At 35.6% G+C, this 19,061-nt stretch overlaps 1 protein-coding gene across 5 annotated transcripts in view; it reads right to left on the reverse strand.

Moving 5' to 3' along the window:
* The window catches only part of ARHGEF9 (Cdc42 guanine nucleotide exchange factor (GEF) 9), a 294,997-nt gene that overhangs the window by 29,338 nt on the left and 246,598 nt on the right, over positions 1–19,061 (reverse strand). For all 5 annotated transcript variants that reach the window (XM_012734448.1, XM_012734451.1, XM_012734449.1 and 2 more), the window contains exon 9: positions 2,372–2,440. In XM_012734448.1, coding sequence (XP_012589902.1) covers positions 2,372–2,440 — 69 coding nt within the window. The remainder of the gene's footprint in view (positions 1–2,371; positions 2,441–19,061) is intronic.

A 19,061-nucleotide genomic window follows, 5' to 3' on the forward strand; every position in this document is an offset into this window, starting at 1 on the left:
TTATATTGCCCCAGGGTTCTCAATTGTACCTCAAATGACCACTCTACAGCCTGTTCTGCCAACAGGGCTATCTATTTTCCCACTCATATTTCCTACTTTGTCTCATTCTTTCCCCTCAGCAGCCATGGACCTTAGCTCAAATTTCCATGGGAAAAGTCCTGGGAATATATTGAAGGAAATTCTGTGTCTTCATTTTGGCAAATATTTCTTAATATTTGTTTTTAGGGGGAAATGTAATACTAATTGCTACAATCGAACATGTTGTGGGTGAAATAAGAAATCTCTACAAAAATGTTCCCAATGTTGTCTAGGAAGAGGTCCTCGGAAGGGTCAACAAAGTCAGCTTGTATGGGTACGTCACATAATTTCTTACTATTCTTCTCATGTACATGATATAAATATTGAATTCTTACATGTGACAACCACTACCACACTTATGTCTCAAAATTAATGTCACCATAGTCCTAGACTATGAAAGTCTTGGAGACCAAAAATAATAATAGGGAGTTCTGTAGGACTTCTGGGAAGTTTGGCATTTGATGAGTTTCTTTGATCACTTTAGGATTATTGTTAAGGTGGAAAGTTATTAAGGTAAATCAGTGTTTAGAATACTTGGAGACACAAGAGGACCTGAAAGGAATAGTTTTGACATTTGATGAGGTTAATCAACCAGAAAAGACCAGCCAGTATCAGAGAGGCTTGAAGAAAACCAGCATGAGGTAAAGGGGCAAAATAATTTTATTTTACTTTTTAATTTATATATCTATTTATATTATTATTTACAACAATGTTTACTTCTCCCCTTCCCCACTCATCATCACCATAGCTCCCAACATTCCTCCCTCCTTTTGATATATCTCTGTTCCCCTCCCCTGTAGACTATTTCTGGTTTATAAATGTCTGTTTTGTTGTGTTTATTTTTATTTCTTTTTCTTGTTCTTTCTGAATTTTTTTTACTGAGCATAATCCCTTCCAACAGCTCCATATGTGCTGCTGCAAATGGTGTGTTTATTTTTTTTGATTGCTTAGTATTCCATTGTATGTATGTTTGTGTGTGTGTGTGTGTGTGTGTGTATATATATATATATATATATATATATATATATATGTATATATATGTATGTGTGTGTGTGTGTATGTGTGTGTGTGTATGTACCCCACATCTAATTCTGGGTACTTTGGAACACTGTTTAATTGGAAATCAAATATCTATAAGCACTCTGCATCCTCAATGAAGTAGAGGTTTATTGGGAATAAGTACAGGTGCTTTATTTGGCTGCTGGAATTTCCGGCAACTTGAATATAATTATATCTTATGATGACTCATTCTGAACCAGAGTCCCATTAAAAGCAAACACAAGGAAGAGTCTAGGTAGAGTGATGTCTCATTAAGATCACCCATATCTGGGGACAATGACAGCAGTTGGCAGTAACAGAAGCAGCTGTCAGTAATTGGGGTATGACAAAAATGTAAACTATTATTTCTAAGCACAGCAAATGACAGAACCCTGCGATGCAGAGGAAAGAGTAGTGAATTTGTAGTCCAGATGACTTAGGTTTTGAGTCACTTCATTCTGAAGATTCTGCATTGTCATCTGGAAAATGGGACTAATAGTACCAACCTTCCCTTTAAAGGTTACCATGAAAATAAACAAAGACATATAAAATGATGGATACTGAATAGACTTTCAAATAAACAGAAATTAGTTGTTTTTCTTTGTCAAATTAAGCACTTCAATTTAGTTTAGTTCATGAAATAAAATGAAAAAAGCTTCATTTGTATTCAAATTGATCCACATGGCATTTTTCATTTTCAATTATTTTAGCTTATGTTTCAGAGAAAGACAAAGAATGACTATATGAATATTTTGTCTTTGTTCAGTTTGACAGTTTCCATTATGATTTGGGACTTCTGGTTTGACAAATGCCCCCAAGCCCATGAAAGAAAGTTGTGCACATATTACCAATATAGTTACATCATAAGAAAACAAACAAAAAAAACCTAAATATTTTATTACCAATATACTTATATTGGTAATCAACACTAAAAATCTGCTATTGTCTATTTGTCTCTATATTGTTAGAAAAGGTAAGTTTCACTTTTTAAAAAATAAAACAAAATAGAGGTTTTCTTGTTTTCTTGTATGCTATCAGCTATATTTTCACATAAGTACATTAAACTATTCACTCCTAAGCATTAGTTTTATGACAATTTTCCCAGTGTCATGGACTTGTGGGGACCCAGACACATCCTGTCATCCCAAGATAACTTTAGAATATAAATAATCCATGAATGTGCAGGTACATAGCCTATGGTTTCTGATTCAAGAGTGAGTTGGGATGGTGTTAGGTTAATTAAAGGCAGCTTTACCTTTTTGTTTAGGAACTTTTCTCACAGTCATCGCAGCCTGTCTCTTTTGGTTTTCAGAAATTTCAAAGCCTATAACATAAAAATATATAATTTTGTTATGATAAATATAGACTTCTTAAATGTTCAAATTAGTACAAATTCTCAGGAATAGTAATTTGAGAAGATGCATCAACAGTCTTGAAAAAGAAAGAGATAAATGGAAACAGACAAAGATTAAGATACAAAGACACATTTCACATTAGAAGTGAAGAAGTCTGAAAATGTGCATTAAGAAGCTATTAAATGGTATAAAATAGAAAATATCTCACAACTAAAAGTAAAATTACAAAGAAAAGCAAATAATTAGTCAAAAGAAAGTTACATTTATTTGAGGAGTCTGCCAAGATGGTGGCAGATTGAAAACACTGGTTTAGCCTTTTACACATATCCACAATCAAATTAGAGCAGAACAAAGTCAACAATTCCAAAGAGATAAACTGATTATCAGACATCAGAAACACTATCTCAGTGGGAGGGAACAGGAAAAACTAATTGAATTGTGTTTGCATTTATACCTGAATAGTAAACAGTAAGCAACCCTTCTGCTATTTTTTACTCATAAGAAAATTACCACTTTGGTGACTTTGGAAAATGACTTGGAGTAGTGATTTGTACTATACTTAAAAAAAAGGGGGTGTGGAGTTCACATGAAGGTCAGAGGGGAACTATGGAATAGGGGCACAAAGTGATGATTACTAGCTTTAGTATGAGGCTCCCATTATAGATTAGTAGCAGTGTGAACCCATGACAGCTACATTGAATCACCTCTGTGTATTCATAGAACAGTCTACTATTTGCAGCCTGATGTCTGATACTTGAAATACATGACTTATGCCTCCTTACTCTGGGCCAAAACAAAGACAAGAACTGAATGAAGCCATTAACCAGATCAGAGATACCTTAACATTGATAACAGGTGCAAATAGCCCATAATAAATTTCTATATTAAAAAACAAATTCCTGACTCATGACACCATTTCAAGTGTAATACTCATACAGGCCTAGAGGTTGAGAATGGCACAGAGCTAGAACAGTGTTTTGTCCAAGGAGTTGATGTAAGGGAGGGTGTCACTATGGATCCTTACCAATGACTCTGGTGCCCTCATTATAGTAGAAGATTGAACCCGTGATGCACACTGGAGGCAAACTTTCAGTGCCCTACTGTACTGCTTCCTTTCTAACTATTATACCTCACTGGCACCAATGTCATAGTCATTATAATAAGTCTGTGACTGACAGGCCTTGAGTGAAATATAAACCTAGGATTATACCTAGTTCATTGTAGTAGGGATAGAAAACCAACTTACATTAAATAATTTTCCTTATTAAAACCAATGAAAACTAAAAAAATGAACGCAGAAGAACAGTATAAATGAAGGAGAAAAAAAACTGCTGAAAAAAGCCTCAGTACAGTAGAACTGTGTAATATGCCTTATAGTGAGTTATAAGAAAAAGTGTAATAAGTATGCTCACTAAATTGATAAATACAATGGATGCTGGAAAAGAATGAAAGGTGAAAAAACTATAAATCTAGAAGTAATGGATCTAAAAATAATTTAACCAAATTAAAAAATACAATAGAAGGCCTCAATACTAGACAAAAAAACAGTAATGGAGAGAATCATTGAACTTGAAAGCACAGTGGCATAAAACACACAAATAAAGCAAAGATATTTTTAAAAATGAACACAAGGTAAGAGTTTTTGGACTAGATGAAGCAAGAAATAACATCCACTTCGTGGAGTGCCACAAAATAAAAAAGCATAGAAAATCATTTAAATAAACACTTGCTGAGAATAAACCCAATCTCTTGCAAGTAGACCAAAATTTTGTGAACAAACAAACAAACAAACAAAAATAGCAACCACATGCACCAAGATACATTGTCATAAAACTGTTAAAGGGCAATGACAAAGATAGACTATTGAAAACAACAATGGAAAGAAAAGTAACCAATGAAGGAACACCAATTAGCTATTATGATGGAAATGGAAAAGAAACTTCACAAGAAGAGAGTGCAGGTATTATTTAAAATATTCAATAATAATTTTCCAATCTAGATTTCAAATCTAGAATATTTTATCCTTTGTCATTCTGATAGAAGGGACTATAAGAAATTCAATATTTCAGAAAAAAATTAAACAAATTTCTCAACACTAAGCCAGGTATGAAAGAAGTGAGTACTAAACAATAAACAATACACATAAATTATAAAATGTGGAAGAGGATGATATTAATTATGGGGCTCATCATAAAAAGTTTGAGATCAGGTCATGATCATGCAATTAGCCACAACAAGGACCACTACATACTAATTTCAGTGGAAAAAAATAAATAACAATCCATAGAAGTAAGATTAAGACAATGGAAATGGAACTTTAAACAAAACATGAAAAGAAGATATAAAAATTTTAAAATACAAGTTAAAATTTAAATGAAAATAAGCACTTAAGCCTCAATAATAACTTTAAATGTAAACGACTTGCATTCACCAGATAAAAGATAGAGGCAGAATGGACTTCAAAACAAAGTCCAACCATCTATTGCAGCAAACCTATCTTATCAACAAAGACAAGCACAGACTAAGAGTTAAAATGTTGTAAGATATTCCTGCAGGCATTGGCAATTAAAAAGAGCTGGGAACAGATACATTACTATGAGCTAAAACAATGTTCAGTTAAAATAGTGATCATGAGATAGAGGACAGTACATTTTGATTGAGTCTAATAAAAAAGAAGAAACAAAATAACTCAAAGACAACTAATAATAGTAATAGAAATACATCACACTGATAGTGGATGTATAAACCCTTAAAAATCTCTTGAATCTAATAAAAGTGAGGATATAAGATGCAAGAATCTACAAGGTATAGCAAAAGTGGTCTTGACAGGGAAGATAATTGCAATACACTCTACATTTGAAGTCAAGAAAAATCCCAAATAAATAACTTAATATTACAACAAAAAAGAAAATAAGGAGTACTATCAGTCATGCTTAATAGACAACCACAGAATACTATACACCAAATAAAAATGCATATATACAGTTTATCCAAGCACACATGGCATAGAGTATTTTCAAGTATACACCATATGTTATGATATAAATCAGTTGACAATAAATCTATGAAGACTGAAAGATACCAAGTAATTTATCACACCATAATTCCATAAAGCTAGGAATGAAATATTTTTTAAAAGGAAAAATTACAAATATATGGAGATCAAACAATGTGCTGCTGAATAGTTATTGTATTAAAGAGGAAATTAAAGCAGGAATCAAAAATCTCTTGAGACTGGACCTCCCATGTGGTACAGGAATTAAAGTCTCACCTATCAAGGTACTGCCAACAACTGCAGCATGAGTTCAATGCCCAGTCAGGCATCTAACCCACATGGCTCACCAGACCTCTCTTGTATCGCTCACTGCTCCCCTTAGCAATGTATTTCATTAGATACACCTGTTCTGCTCCCTATTCTGTCTCTGGTGAATTCTCTCACTCCCTTACAACTCTGGCTTAAACCCAGTTCCTTTATGCATAAATAAATAAAAATAAATCCTTAAAAATCTCTTGAATCTAATAAAAGTGAGGATATAAGATGCAAGAATCTACAAGGTACAGCAAAAGTGGTCTTGACAGGGAAGATAATTGCAATACAGTCTACATTTGAAGTCAAGAAAAATCCCAAATAAATAACTTAATATTACAACAAAAAAGAAACAGTCAATGCCTAGATATAGTAGCAGAAACAAAAATAATAAAGATAAAATTGGAAGTAAATAGAAATAAAAAATACTATACAAATGTCATCAATGAAATTGAGTTGGTTCTTCAAGATGATGAACAAAATTGGTACCTCTACCTAGGCTAACAAAGAAAGGAAAGATAAAACATTCATAAACATAATTAGAATTTCCCTGTGGTTCAGGTGTTAATGTCTTAGCACTATCAAGCTATAACTAACCACTGAGGTGTGAGTTTGATCCCCAGCCAAGGAGCTAACCCACATGGCAAGGAAAACCTCACCTGACTTGACTGTTCCTTTCCTTAGCAGTATATTTTAGTAGACACCTATTTTTCTCCCTACTCATTCTGTTTCTGGTCAATCTTCTCATCCTTTGCTCCTCTGCCTACACTTAGTTCTTGTATGCATAAATAAATAAAAATAAATATTTTAAAAATATGATTAGAAATGAAAGAGGAAAATTACTACAGATGGCATAAGTGTACATATGATCATAATAATTTGCAATGATGAGCTATACATCAATGAAGTCAGTAAGTGTTAAAGTAATGGACACATTTCAGAGAAAATATAATTTACCAAAGACAAATCAAAAGTTGAATGAACTAATTACAATAATTGAAACAACAATCAAAAATCTCCATCAAAATATTTGCACATTTGAATAAGGGATTAACACCCAAGCTATGTGAAAAATTCATACAGCTCAACAAAAAGAAAACAAAGAATTCAATAAAAAAAATGGGGAAGTGAGGCCATCTCTGGTGGCTCAGTGGGTTAAAACACAGCACTAAGAAGCTAATGCCATGTCCTCATGAGTTTGATCCCTACCTGCCCTGGAAGTGACCACAACAGACCTATCCTGACCGTCCTGCTGCCCCCTCAGCAGTGTATTTCGTCAATCCGCCTGTTCTATTCCACACTCTATCTCTGGTGAATCCTCTCATCAACCCTGAACCTTTGGCAGTACCCCAGTTCTGTATGCACAAATAAATACATCTTTAAAAAAAATGGGGAAGTGAACTAAAAAGATAGTTCTTTAAACAAGACATGGTCAAAAGGCACATAAAAAAATGTGTGCCAACAAAATCATCAGGGGATTTTCACAATACCACTATGAGATACCAACTCATAACTCTGACTTTGGTACATATGAAAAAGTAATTTGAAAAAGAAAAACAAAGAGGAGAACTCATACAAAAATAAATGTTGGCAAAAATGTGGGGGAAAAGGGACCCTGCTAACACTGTTGGGAAGCCTGCTTACAGGTTGCCTCCCCAGAAAGGGAGCAAACATCCCCTGCCTAGGCATCATCACTGGAAAGTAGGGAGCCAACCCACCCCCACCCTTTTGGAGAGGGATAGAGCTGTACAACCAAACAGGGACCATCAGCTTAGCAACCATGGGGCAGAACAGGGCCTCTGAAAAACTCCAGTACAGACTCTAGAGCTCAGGTTGGAGGGAGGAAGGCTACACGCAGGCTGCACTGATCTCAAAGGGAGCACACAACCCCTACCTGGGTACCCTCACTGTAAACTAGGGGACTCACATCCCTGCACTGTTGGAGAGGGGAGAGACTGCACAACTGAACTGGGATCAGAAGATTAGTGTCCCACAGGTCAGAGTGGAGCATATGAAGATTCAAGCAAGGGATCATGGAGCTCCATGGGCAGGGAGAGATACACATGCACCACTGACACCTGGAGTGTGCAGGGAATGAATCAGAAGTGAATAGCCCTTGTGCCTCTGCTAGAAGCTAGGGACTGCACCACTCTGCTCTGGAATTGAGTAAAGGCAGAGGGATGAGATCAATAGGGACAAAGTCCATCAAAATAACCATGTTATAACAACACTTGAGGAATTTTTGCACAATAGTGTTAGACTTAATTTGACTATCAGTTCCCCATATTCCAGAATGAGGAATCCAAAGAGATGCCTGAAAATACCAGTGTAAAAGTATGCCAACACATAGAACACTTTAGAAAACAAACAACAGGGAAGAAAAAAACACAAACAACCAGGCAAGCCCTCAAGGAAAGGATACATCACAAAAAGAAAACCAACCACCAGAACTGAACAGCAATGACCTGGAAGAAATTCTCAGTCTGCCAGATAGAGAATTTAAACTAACTGTGATTAAAAAACTGAAAGAAGATAAAAAAGAAAAAAAAAACAATGACTGATATGTGAAAATTAATGATCAGAAGAGTGAAATTGTCACTAGAGGGAAGTGTAATAAATGCAGGAGATTAAAAGAATAATGGAGGAACTGAAGAACTCTGGGAAATACAACAAAAATAGAATAGATGAAATGGAAGAATGTATTAGTATCTTTGAAGATACAGGGATAAAAATAACAAAAATAGGAAAAGGAGAAATATGAAGGAAAAATAATAAAGAAAAACTTCAACTATCGGACTCCTTGAAGAAAGGAAATATAAGAGTTACAGGAATACCAGAAGGAGAGGAGACATAGGAACTGAGACAATAGTCAAGGATATATTTGAAGAGAACTTCCCAAATATGAAGAAGGAGATGAACAGTCATTCAAGAAGTGAGAAAACAAAAATTCCATGACTTAAAGAAAAATTCAGCAAGACACATAAAAGTAAAGCTCCAAAGAATCCAAGACAAGGAAAAAATAATGAAGTTGATAAGAGTAAAGAAGTACATAACCTATAAAAGAAAACCAATCAGTTCCAGCAAGATGGCAACATAGCAAAGACTCTGAACTCACTTTCTCCAGGCCCACACAGGAATATAAGACTCAAAATGGATCACAGACTTACATACTACAAGTTTCAACCCAAATGAGGGCACCCTGGGCTCACTAGATGGATGATAACTGAGGGAGACTCAGCAATTGGGGAGCTCTGATCTGGGAGCACACAAGTGTCCAGGTGCTAGGAAATGTCTCAGACAGGAGGCTTGCTGCTCTTCTGCCCCCTTCCCACATTTAACCACAAAACCAGCAGGTAAAACCCTGAAGGAAAAGATAGACAACTCAGCTCTGTGAGTGGAGCTCAAGCTGCAGTGGGCTGGGGAGGGGGGTACTGCTCAGTGTGGGCACATAGAGCACTGGAGATGGGGAGGGAGGACTGGTAGCTGACACAACTGGGAGGCTTGCAGCTCTCTGGCACTTCCTGTACCTCTGCCCCCGCCACAGAGGCCAGATGACTTTCAGCCATTAAGGTGCTGCCCTGCAATGTTCACAGTGAGCCCAGGAGGTAAACAAAACCTGGACTGGCTCTAAAAAAGGCCCAGCCAAAGGTGCAACATTTCTAAGATGTGTGTGTGTGGGACCACCCATGGGCACATCCAAGCATAGAGGGGCTCTATGAAGTGCCTCAGACTGGAGTCTTGCTGCTCTTCTTCCCACTTCCTGCATCTATTTACAAAACCTGCAGTTAAAGCCCTGGAGGTAAAGATAGAAAACTCAACTCTGTGAGTGGACTTCAAGTGGCAGAAAATGACTGCTTAGTGTGGGTACAAAGAGCCCTGGAAGTGGGGAGGGAGGAATGGCAGTCTGCACAGCTGGGAGGCTTAAATCTTTCTGGCACTCCTGCACCCACCCCCTGCCCCTGCCCCTACCACAAAGGCAGGAGGTAAAGAAAATCAGCCACTGGCTCTAACAGTGGCCCAGCCATAGGGAGGCCTGCAAAACTTTTAATATACCACAACACCCCCAACCCTTAACTGGCACATCCAAGAATAGAGGGAACCTGGGACATTCAAAGGCTACAAAGATCAATAGGTGGCTCCCTGAAACAAGAAATCACCAGGAAGAAGCTGACTGGGCCAGCCATTGTGCCAGAGGTGCCTAGATTCCAGGACACTCTGAGTAGACAGAAACCTCAGGAACTTTTTACTAGCCCAACTACATCAGGGGAAACAAAAGAAAACCAAATAAAACGAAACTCTGGGAATGTTACTTCACCCAGTCATAAGGTATTCCCCAGGGAACCAGCCTAAAACCACAAGGACTAGCTAACTGGGAGCAACAATACCTCTAAGAGGCAATTCTCCCCTATCCATGGTGGTGTTTGTCATTTGTTTGTGCGTTTGGTTCCTGTATTACTCAGCTGGTAGATTTCTGTTCCCTTCATTTTTCTCTGGGTTTCTGACCACACTAACTTTCTCCTTCCCCTCCAAAACTATTATTTCTCCTGCCTCTGCTCCTTCTGACACCTTCCCTCCATTTCCTCATCCTCCCCCTATCCACTTCCTCCCTATTACATATCCACATTATCCTTCCCTTCCTCCTAACACCTCCACTCACTACCTACTCACAAAATAAACTTCATTATTTTGCCAAGACAAGTCTAGAAGAAGTGAGAAATTCAACAGAAAAAATCAACCCATCTAGGTACTTCTGGCAGGCACCTTCCAGAAATTAGAAATCAACATGCTACTGCAAGGAGCAGAATGCCAAAAGAGACACCTAGCTACTACCGGCAGAGATGACAGACACAAGCCCACAAGGAAAAAAAGGAAATATTGAAACAATACACAGTTCAAAACACACTCCACAACTGAAGTATCTGGAATTCTCTTGGTCATCACAGAAGAAGCACCCAGAAATAATGCCAGCCAATACTGGCAACACACTATCTTAACACATAGACAGTATTAGAAAATATGCAATAGGGAAAAGAAGACACACAACTATCCAAGCAAGCCCAAAGGGGAAAAATGCCCTAAAGCCAAAACCAACAGACAAATAACTAAGAATAGAACAAAACAAGAATAAAATCACAAATAAAGAAAAAAAATGGCAAAATTAAATACCACTATATCAATATTAACACTAAATTTAAATGTTTTAAACTCATCAATAAAAAGACACAGAGTTGAAGATTGGAATAATAAACAAAATACAACCTTTTATTCCCTTCAGGAAACACATTTAACTATATGAGCTATAAATAGAATGAAAAGGATAGAAAACAATCTTGCAAGCAAATGGATCCCAAAAATAAAGAATGGCTATACTTACATCAGATAATATAGAATTCAAATTTAAAAAGGTTAAAAGAGACATAGGTGGCCCTATATTATGATTAAGGGGACAATACATTAAGAAGACAAACCACTAATCAACATATACTTACCAAATGAAGAGCAACAAAACATATCAGACAATTATTAGCATCTTGGAAATCAGACATTAGAAAAAATATATATGCAGTAGGGTATGTCAACACACTACTCTCAATAATGGATAGATCAATGATACAAAAATAAATATGGAAACTAAAGCCCTAAACAAGACCTAGACCTCAAGGGCTTAGCAGACATCTATAGAACACTGCACCCCACAAAATCAGAATACAATTTTTCTCAAGCATACATTTCATTCTCCAGTACTGATCACATAATGGGGCACAAAAGTAACATCAATAGAAGAACTAAGTTTGGAATCATATCAACTATCTTCTCAGATCATGAAGTTATCAGAGTAGAAATAAACCAATAGAAGGCAAAAAAAAAAAAAAAAAAACCCTCCTACCTTATGGAGATTGAACTCCCACTATTGGAAGGCCACTGTATCACTTAGGAGATCAAAGCAGAAATTCAAAATACCTTGAGAAGAATGATTATGAGGATACAACCCTCTATAATACCTGGGGCACAGCAAAAGAAACTATAAGGGGGATATATATATATATATCCAGTAGAGTTGCACATCAAGAAACAAGAAGGAGCTCAAAGAAACAACCTAGTCGTCCACATTAAAGAAATGGAAAGAGAATAACAACAACAACAACAAAAGACTCTAGGTGAAAAGAAATAATAACAGAGCAGAAATAAATGAAATAGAAGTCAAGAAAACAATTTAAAAATCAATAAAAAAAAGAAAAACAGGAGAAAGTACAAATAAATTGAAGAGGAAAAATCACAGACACAGTAGAAATCAAAATAATAATCAGACATTACTATGAGCAGTTATATGCAAACAATTTCAACAAAGTAGAGGGGATGGACAAATTCCCACGACTTCACAATCATCCAAAATTAGACAAAGAAGAAATAGAACACTTAAACTGACAAATGCCAAGCAGTGAAATTGAAACAGTAATCAAAACCCTCCCCAAGAATGAAAGGCCAAGACCAGATGTGTTTACAAATGAATTCTACCAAACATTCAGAAAAGAACTAGTGTCTATCCTGCATAAACTATTTCAAAAATTGAGAAAGAAGGGACAATATAAAACACATTTTATGAAGTCAACATTAATACTAAAACTGAACAAGAACATCACTGAAAAAGAAAACTGCTGGCCAATCTCTCTAATAAACACTGATGCAAAAATCCTCAATATAATCCTATGTGTAGATGCTATGATAATATACATAAGAATCCTAAAACACCACAGAAAAAACTAAACAAAATAATCAACCAGTTTAGTAAAGTGGCAAAATATAAAACTGACACTAAAAAATCAGTAGTTTTCCTTTATGCAAACAATAAATCTGAAGATGTCAAGAAATTTTATAGTTGAAACCAAAAAAGCAAATACTTGGGAATAAACCTAACAAAAGATGTGAAGGACTTCTATACGAGCACTATAAAACACTGTTTAAAGAAATAGAAGAAGACACAAAGAGATGGAAAGACATCCCCTGCTCACAGGTAGGAAGAGTTAATATTGTCAAAATGACCAACCTACCCAAAGCAATTAACAGATTCAGGGACATTCCAATAAAAATTTCAATGACATTCTTCAAAGAAATAGGAAAAAATATTGATAAAATTCATATGGAGCCACAAAAAACCCTGAATAGCCAATGCTCTCCTGAGTAAAAAGAAGGGAAATGGAGGTATCACACTGCCAGGTGACAAACTATACTACAAAGTCATAAATATGAAAACTGCATGGTTCTGGAACAAAATCAGACACACAGACCAATGGAATTAAATAGAAAACCCATAAATAAATCCACAGTTTTACATACAATTAATCTTTGACAAAGAAACAAATAACATGCAATGGAACAACGAAAGTTTGTTTAACAAATGGTACTGGGGATGCTGGGCTACCACATGCAAAATAATGAAGCTCAACTATTACCTCACACCATACCAAAAAAAAAAAAAAAAACACAAAATGGATCAAAGAACTAGACATTATACATGAAGCTATAATGTATATAGAAGAAAATATAGGTGAAAAACTACATTAATCTCTGTAACATCTTTAACAACACATCACCCAAAGCACAGATAGTGAATAAAAAGATAACCAATTGGGACTACATCAGATTAAAAATCTACTATACAGTAAAAGACACATTATCCAAAACAAAGAGATACTCCACTGACTGGGAGAAGTTTTCAGACAATACTAATGATAAAGGACTGATCAGAAAGATATACAATGAGCTTTCAAAACTCAATAACAATATAAATAACCCCATCAAAAAATGGGTAGGAGAGCTCAAAAGACACTTCTCCAAAGAAGAAATATAAATGACCAACAGTAATATGAAAAAAATGTTCAATATCACATGTCATCAGGGAAATGCAAATCAAAACCACAATGAGAAAACAAATTACACCTGTGAGAATGGCACATATTAAAAAAAAAAAGGAAAAAATTAGCAACAACACATGTTGGCAAGGAAGCAGAGAAAAAGGAACCCCACTATATAGCAGGTGGGTTTGCAAATTTGTCCAACCACTATGGAAGGCTGTGTGGAGTTTTCTTAAATTACTAAAATTGGACCTTCCATATGAAGGTCCACTCCTGGGTATTTACCCAAAGTACACAAAAACATTAATTGAAAAGAGCACCTGCACTCCTTTGTTAATTGCATCACTAGTAACAATAGGTAAGCTATGGAAACAACCCATATGCACAAAAAAAAGATGACTGGACCAAGAAGCTGTAGTGTATATACAAAATGGAATATTATTCAGTAATCAAAAAAAGATAAACTCATGCAATTCACAGTGACATGGATGGAACTTGAAGGGATCGTGCTCAGTGAAATTTTGCCAGAATGTAAATGAAAAATACTGGATGGTTTCTCTTATAGGAGAAACATAGGGCACTCAAACAAAGGATTGGTGGGGGAGTACTAATTACAACAAGATAAAAATAAAAATCAACAGGCAAGTTTAAACCAGAGACATTCTTTGGGGTTGGAGGTGGAAGAAATTAAACAGGACTGCAAAGAGCACAAGGGACTACAGTAGTGGATGGAACTCCTTGGGAATCACATACAAGATGTTAAAGCATACATTGTATGAAAATGAAGAATGCTATAATATACAAAATAATAAAATAATAAAAAATAAAAATGTGGTATATACAGGCAATTGAATAACATTTAGCTATAAAAATTGATATACTGTTGGCTTTTGTGACAACATAAATGAAAATGTAGTTTATAATCCTAAATTAAATAAGTCAGAAGGCAAAAACAAATACCAGTAGGTTTTACTTATATGAGGAGTGTAGAGAAACAAAACTAAGGGTCAAAAAAAAAAAATACTACAAAATACCCAAGCAATTTGACTGCAGAACTGAGGCTACAAAATGGGGAAAGGAGGAATGTATGTAGAGAGGGAATACAATGGCTTATAATGGAGGACACCTGGGGACTTATAGTGTGGTGATATGCATCTGAAGGAGTGTTTTACTCTGCTTCTGAATCACATACATGTTAAACTAATGTTACGCTTCAATAATCATAAAAAAAGAAATGTATACTGAAATATGCTACAACACAGGTAAACCTTAAAAACGTTATACTAACTGAAAGAACTTGACCAAATAGTTTATTATTTTCTTTATACAAAATTATTTAAAAAGCAATATCATAGAGATAGAAAGCAGATTATACGTTGCCTGCAACTAAGGAGGTTGGAAAAAATGAAGAATGACTACTAGTGTGTTGGGAGTTTTTATAGGGTATGTTGAAGACATTTTAAAATCGATTGTGTTGATGGTTGTTAAAATCAGTGATTTATACACTTAAAACTGGTGAAATGCATGGCAAATGAATTACATTTCAGTAAACCTATTATTAAAAAAGTAACAACCCCTAGATGATTATAATAACATCAGTGTAATTTCTAAACTTGAGAAATTTTGGCTTTTAAAGATGATAATCATTTTAAATAAAAAGTACAACTGTAAAAAAAAAGTGTACCTCACAATAAAGTATCAGGAACAGATTGCTTTAGCAGTGTATTCTATCAAACCTTTAGTTATGAATTTATGCCTACAATGCTCATTTTTTTAAAGATTTATTTATTTATTCATACTGAACTGGGGTACAGGCCAGAGATGTGGAGGGTGAGAGGATTCAGCAGGGACAGAGTGGGGAGCAGAACAGGCAGATTGACAAAGTACACTGCTGAGGGGAGCAGTGGGCAGGTCAGGAGAGGTCTGCCATGCCATGTGGATCTCCTCTGGGGCAGGTGGGGATCGAACTCATGCAGAAGTGGCTTAAGCTTCTTAGTGCAGTGCTTTAACCCGCTGCGCCACTAGAGAGGGCCCTACATTGCTCAATTTTTAAAAGTATAAGAAGAGACAATTTACTCTGATACATTTTAGGATTGTATCATTACACTAATACTGATAAGACAGCACAGGAAAAGAAAGTATTGATAAAAAACCTTCAACAAAAAGGAACAAAGAAGATACAGTGGAACAAAAAAAGTTTGTTAAGCAAATGGTGGTGGGAAAACTGGGAAGCTACATGCAAAGAAAAAAAAAATGAAACTAGATCACTACCTCACTCCATACACAAAAATCAACTTGAAGTAGATTAAAGACCTAGACACAAGAACAGAAACCATAAAATACCTGGAAGCAAAGATGGGCAAGACACTATACGACATACACTTCAGTGACATCTTTGAAGATATAGCACCCAATGCAACAATAGTGAAGGAAAGGATAAGTAGATGGGACTACATCAAGTTAAAGAGCTTATGTACAGCTAAAGAAACATTACAAAAAAACAGACATCCCACTGGTTGGTAAAATTTTTTTTCACACAAAACTAGTGATAAAGGATTGATCATAAAGATATACGGAGAACTGATGAAACTGAACAAAAATAAAATAAACAACCCCATCAAAAAATGGGCAGGAGAGCTAAAAAGACACTTCTCCAAAGAGGAAATGCAGATGGCCAACAAGCTTATGAAAAAATGTTTAACATCACTTGTAAGAAAGGGAGATGCAAATTAAAACCACAATGAGATACCACCTCACCCCGGTAAGAATGGCACATCTTCAAACAACTAGCAACAACAAATGTTGGCTAGGAGGTGGAGAAAAAGGAACTCTCTGAACTGCTGGTGGGAATGCAAACTAGTACAACCACTATAGAAAACTGTTTGGAGGTTCCTCAAGCTGCTAAAAATGGAGCTTCCATATGACCCAGCAATCCCATTCCTAGTATCTACACAAAAGACACAAAAACAGTGATTGAAAATGACACCTGCACCCCCATGTTTATTACAGCTTTATTTGTAATAGGAAAGACATGGAATCTACCCAAAACACAAAAACAATGATTCAAAAAGATATCTGCACCCCCATGTTTATTGCTGCTTTATTTACAGTTAGAAAGACATGGAAACAACCCAAATGCCCAAAAGTGAATGACTGGATTAAATAGATGTGGTACATATACACAATAGATTATTAATCAGCAACCTAAATAAATAAATAAATAAATAAATAAACATATGCTTTTTGCAGCAACATGGATGGAGCTGGAAAAGATCATGCTTAGTGAAGTGAGCCAGAAAGAAAAGGAAAATACCAGATGGTTTCACTCATAGCAGGAGTATAATGGACCAGGTAAGAAAATAATAATGAACAGCTATATACCAGAGACATTTTATGGGGGTGGAGTGGGGAATGGGATCAAAAACGGGGGGTGGGGTGGGGAAGGGAAATGCACTGGACTATGGTAATGTCACACGGGTGATTTGGTGATAGGAAACCCACGGGGATTACAACTGAGATGGAAAAATGTACAAAATGATGTAAAAATTAACTATTACATTATTTGAAATAATATCTTCAATGAAGTACAAGGAAATCAAAATAAAAAATACAGTTAAAAGGCTATAAATAATGATCAAGTGTGATTTACTTTCGACTTCAAGGATGTTCAGATTTATGTAAATCAATCAATGAAATAGACAACATCAACAAAAGTAAAGTTGAAATCATATCATAGTATCAATAGATGCAGTGAAAGCATTCATAAGAATCAAAATCCTGTTACAATAAATTTCTTGTTTTTAAAAAGATTTATTTATTTATGCATACAGAGCTTGGCATAGGCCAGAGGTGTGGGGGCCGTGAGAGGCTTCACCAGAGACAGAGTGGGAGGCAGAACAGGCTGACTGACGATGTGCACTGCTGAGGGGTGCAGTGGGTGGGCCAGGAGAGGTCTGCTGGGCCATGTGGATCACCTTTGGGGCGGGAACCAAACTGGTACTCTGATGCTGAAGTGGCTGTAGCTTTTTAGTGCTTTAACCGCTGTGCAACCAGGGAGGACACACAATAAATTTCTAAGATGGAATAGAAGGAGCCTATCTCAAAAGAATAATGACAGGCCTCCCTCTTGGCACCGGGGTTAAAGACAACTATCAAGCTATTATCAGTTACTGCAGCACGAATGTAATCTCTGGCTAGGAAGCTTTCCTACTTGGTGCAGCAGACCTCCTCTGTCTTGCCTGCTACTCCTGTCAGCAGTGTATTTCAGCAATTCTGCCTGTTCCACTACCACTCTGTATCTGATGAATCCTCTCACACCCCATACGTCTGGCTTACACTCCAGTTCTTGTATAAATAAATAAATCTTTAAAGAGAGAGAGAGAAATGCCTACCTATCAGTCAATATAATACATGACGGTGAAAATTTGAAAGCTTTCCCATAAGACAAAGAATAAAAAATGGATGCCTACTGTCACAACTTCTATTTAACGTAGTGTTAGATGTTTTTGCTAAAGCAATCAGACAGATATTAAAAGAAAATCTAGGTTGGTCTAAGATGTAAAAATATAATTACTAGAAAAGGATATGATAGTACATGCAGAAAACACTAAATAAATGTTATTAAAAATAGAAAATGAATATAGCAAAATTTCAGGTTACAAAATCAACACACAAGAATCATTTACACTTCTATATGCATATAATGGATGTAAAGAAAAAATGAATTGAGAAAATAATTACAATCGCAATTTTGTGAATCAACTAACAATTTGAATTTAAAGAATCAAATACATAGGAATTAAAGTAATCAATGAAGTGAAATATGTATACAATAAAAATTATAAGACACTGTTGAAGGATTTAGAGTATGACACCAGGAAATGAAAAGACAATCTATGTTCATGGATGGAAAGAATCAATATAGTCAAAATTAGTATTCTACCAAAAATCATACATATAACTTAACACAATTCCTATCAAAACACCAAAAATATTCTCTAAGGAAATTAAACAAAAATATTAAAATTTATATGGAAAGAAATAGAGGCATAATGTGTTGTTACTATAAACTATAGTATAAAGCAATACAAATTAGCTAACCTAATATACAAATAAAAATAGACACATGGATCAATGTAACCAAATTAAAAGCTTAGAAATGAATCCACACATAAATCAATACTCAATTCATGCTAATTAGTGGGAACTAGAGCATCTCTTGACACATGTTTCTGGGAAATCTGGAATGACACAATATTGAATTTGGAGCACTCTACAATGCCATGCACAGCAAAATTTCAAAATATATTATAAATTTAGAGACTTCCGGAAGATGGCGACAGAGTAAAGACGCCGAGATCACCGCGTCCAAGCCTGCATAGGAATTGAGGACTGAAAACGGACTATAGACTCACTTACTACAAGTCTTAA

The sequence above is a fragment of the Condylura cristata genome, unplaced genomic scaffold, assembly GCF_000260355.1.
Source record: "Condylura cristata isolate star-nosed mole 26May11 unplaced genomic scaffold, ConCri1.0 scaffold00056, whole genome shotgun sequence".
Classification (NCBI taxonomy): Eukaryota; Metazoa; Chordata; class Mammalia; order Eulipotyphla; family Talpidae; genus Condylura; species Condylura cristata.